The 3,134-nt window shown below is 38.2% G+C and overlaps 2 protein-coding genes across 2 annotated transcripts; one reads left to right on the top strand and one right to left on the bottom strand.

Moving 5' to 3' along the window:
- Positions 1-6: 6 nt before the first annotated feature.
- LOC129573420 (PHD finger protein 7-like) lies at positions 7-1,385 on the bottom strand (the record flags this gene model as incomplete). The annotated part of the gene is made up of 5 exons (XM_055453911.1): positions 1,100-1,385; positions 1,001-1,028; positions 417-902; positions 140-334; positions 7-39 (listed from the first exon to the last, which is right to left on the bottom strand). Coding segments are annotated over exons 1-5 (853 nt in total), but the record flags the coding sequence as incomplete, so codon positions are not given.
- Positions 1,386-1,539: 154 nt separating this feature from the next.
- On the top strand, positions 1,540-2,913 carry LOC129573421 (40S ribosomal protein S3a-like). The gene is made up of 3 exons (XM_055453912.1): positions 1,540-1,935; positions 2,215-2,524; positions 2,618-2,913. Exons 1-3 carry the CDS (start codon positions 1,595-1,597, stop codon positions 2,774-2,776), a joined length of 810 nt encoding a protein of 269 aa, XP_055309887.1. The 5' UTR covers positions 1,540-1,594; the 3' UTR covers positions 2,777-2,913.
- The last annotated feature ends 221 nt before the right edge of the window (positions 2,914-3,134 follow it).

Here is a 3,134-nt window from a genome sequence, read left to right as displayed (position 1 = left end):
CAGTAATTAATGGAGTCGATTTCCCGCTGCAGTCGTTACCTAATCAAGGTAAAAACACAAAAGCAAAAATAAAAAATATTGAGAAATAACGAAAAGCAATGACAAAGTAATGAAAAACTAATGGTGATGCAGTCATTACATATGAAGTCGTTGTTCGTATCAGTCGGACGACAACCATTGTGAATACCCTTTTGTCCACAGTAAAGGCACTTGTGCAAACGCCATTCGCCACGCGCATTATGTTGTCGTCCATTAGGACACAGACAATTTCTGGCGTCGCATTGGTTGTGAACATCCAATAATGAATGGTATGCATTTTGCGATAGTTCCCAATCTGAAAAAAAAATATCAAAAACATTGGTATCGAATAACTTTTTAATGAAATGTCAGTCCAAATTAAAATCAATTTTCCTCACCTGCATCCTTATCTGGGCAGAAAATGCCACGTTGTGCGAGAAACTGTCTGTACTCGTTGTTATCAGTATCGGAATCGTTTCCACAACATGGACATTTTGTCAAATAGCCAGCTGCTCTTGCATGCTTCTGTATACATGTTCGGTGGAAAAAGCCTTGATTGCAGCATGATGGAATGCTTGTTATTGGATTGTACGGACCCATGGGTTCTTTGCAAATTTGACACGACCAAAAATCACCATGGATTGTATTTTTCTCTTTGATATCAACATGAAGATGACAATACGAATGGAATTGACCTTCAAATTGGAACAAACAGTTGTTCTCTGTTCCACACTTTACATGGAAATAACGTCTGCATTTTTCATACTTGCATTTGACTGTTGCAGAAGGCTTTTTGCAATAATAGCATTTGGTTTTTTTATGATATTTCTTTAAGTCTCGAATGTCAGTAACCAAGAATCCATCGATACCTTCATTGTCTTCGCCTAAAGGATAACAAATTCATACAAATCCATTACAATTTTACCACAAAATCAATTGCGTATGAAATACATGTTTAGAATAGTTAACCTCAAAACTGTACCTCGTTGGACTGCATTCGTCGATAACAACTGAAAATGTTCGACAAAATATGTTATTATTCCAGATATGATTTTCAAAGGATAAAAACAACTTAACATACCGCACAAAACAGATGAATAGTACAGTCTTCTGATGTCTTCCATTCACCCAAGTCCAAATCATTTCTATCGCTAAATTTACAAATCTCACACACTTTTTGCGATGTCGCCATTTCGTTTTGCTCCAATCTGCATCCAGTTCTTGTTGATTTGACTGACTGTGTGTATCTTGTGTTCTGTTCAAAGACATCGTTTGACAGTTGACAGCTGGAATTTCGTCGCTGCAAAAATGAAACAGTGGAAATCGTATATATAGTTGCAGCACTTTCATGCCTTCAATTCGATAATGTAAACCACAAAAATGAACAATTTCCTAGTATCACCATTGTAAATACATTGAAAATGTGTAACCATTGATATAGACGGTTGTTGAAACTATCGACTTTGCTATGGTGACAGGTGTGGTGAAATTGAGCGCTGCCAACTTCATACCGGTCGCGTTCGACGTCAAACCATGTGTCTCTTGATTCTGTCTTTTTCACATTCGATCGACCAACATGGCAGTCGGAAAAAATAAGGGCCTCTCGAAAGGAGGTAAAAAAGGTAGCAAAAAGAAGGTGGTTGATCCATTTTCCCGTAAAGATTGGTATGATATCAAGGCACCAAACATGTTTGCCCAACGGCAAGTTGGAAAAACTTTGGTTAATCGTACCCAAGGAACCCGAATTGCATCTGAGGGTTTGAAGCACCGCGTGTTCGAAGTTTCATTGGCCGATTTGCAAAACGAAAATGATGCTGAACGCTCATTCCGTAAGTTCAAGCTCATCTGCGAAGATGTCCAAGGAAGCCACTGCTTAACCAATTTCCACGGAATGAGCTTGACCACCGATAAATTGCGGTAAGTTTTTTTTCTTTTTTAAATTAAATGTATTCCCAATTCCAGAATAGTGCATTGAGCGTATGCTAACATAACCTCAAAATCAGCTCCAGCTAACATGTTAGCATAATTTAAGTTGTGAGGGAAATTCATTAGTGAAACTAGTGTAAATGTGACAGAAATGCTTGTTATTACAGAGAAAAGAGTGAAATTTTCAATGATTGTGTTTTTCCTTATTTTCCAAACGATTCGTGTGATGAGCAAATGATTAATTGTTCGGGCTTTGATTTTTGGTTACAGGTCAATGGTTAAGAAATGGCAAACACTCATCGAAGCCAACATTGATGTCAAGACCACCGACGGATATTTGCTTCGTGTATTTGCCATTGGTTTCACCACCAAGGATAGTGCATCACAACGTAAAACTTGCTACGCCCAACACTCGCAAGTGCGTAAGATCCGTGAAAAGATGTGCAGCATCATCACACGTGATGTCACCAGCTCCGATTTGAAGGAAGTCGTCAATAAATTGTTGCCAGACTCCATCGCAAAGGATATTGAAAAGGCATGCCAAGGCATCTACCCATTGCACGATGTCCACATTCGTAAAGTGAGTACAAATGCGAGATCATTAGAGTATGACTAACAGAAGTTTCAAAGAATTGCATATACTCGGTACTAATCCTATCTCTGTTTGGTTTAGGTCAAAGTGTTGAAGAAACCACGTTTCGACTTGTCGAGATTGTTGGAACTTCACGGTGACGGAAGCGGCGGCAAATCAGCTGAAGGTGTTACCAATGCTGAAGGTGTTGTTGTTGAACGTCCAGAGGGCTATGAACCACCAGTGCAAGAAGCCGTTTAAGCATAATTTTTCTAATTATCGTACAACAAAATACACAGAGAAAATGTGACAACCCAATCTTATTGTTCTGTGAATGGCCTGAAAGCGTTTTTACTTCAAAATAAATTTTAGTGCCAGTCATGAATGGTTCAAACAAACTTCGGTGTTTTATTTGCTGACAAACCAACAAACACGGTAAATATGCCATTACTGCGATATTTAATACGATTTCCCCTTTTTTCACAGAAAACCAGAAACACATCTTCAACATTTGGCATGCATGCTTTCCTTCAGCTAAAAGGTGAGTCAAGTCATATTCATTCATACACATTCTTGAATAAATTTTTAATGAGGATAAAAATTAATTTGATCATTAATG

The sequence above is a fragment of the Sitodiplosis mosellana genome, unplaced genomic scaffold (genome assembly GCF_009176505.1).
Source record: "Sitodiplosis mosellana isolate CC-2019 unplaced genomic scaffold, AAFC_SMos_1.0 Smas_scaffold_6071, whole genome shotgun sequence".
NCBI lineage: Eukaryota > Metazoa > Arthropoda > Insecta > Diptera > Cecidomyiidae > Sitodiplosis > Sitodiplosis mosellana.
This window is presented reverse-complemented; position numbering and strand designations above follow the sequence as displayed.

Bases quoted from the DNA above. Each gene is read 5' to 3' on its own strand.
- LOC129573421 (XM_055453912.1), top strand. From the start codon at position 1,595: ATGGCAGTCGGAAAAAATAAGGGCCTCTCGAAAGGAGGTAAAAAAGGT. The intron at 1,936-2,214 runs GTAAGTTTTTTT...TTTTGGTTACAG, and splicing joins TTGACCACCGATAAATTGCG to GTCAATGGTTAAGAAATGGC. The intron at 2,525-2,617 runs GTGAGTACAAAT...TGTTTGGTTTAG, and splicing joins ACGATGTCCACATTCGTAAA to GTCAAAGTGTTGAAGAAACC.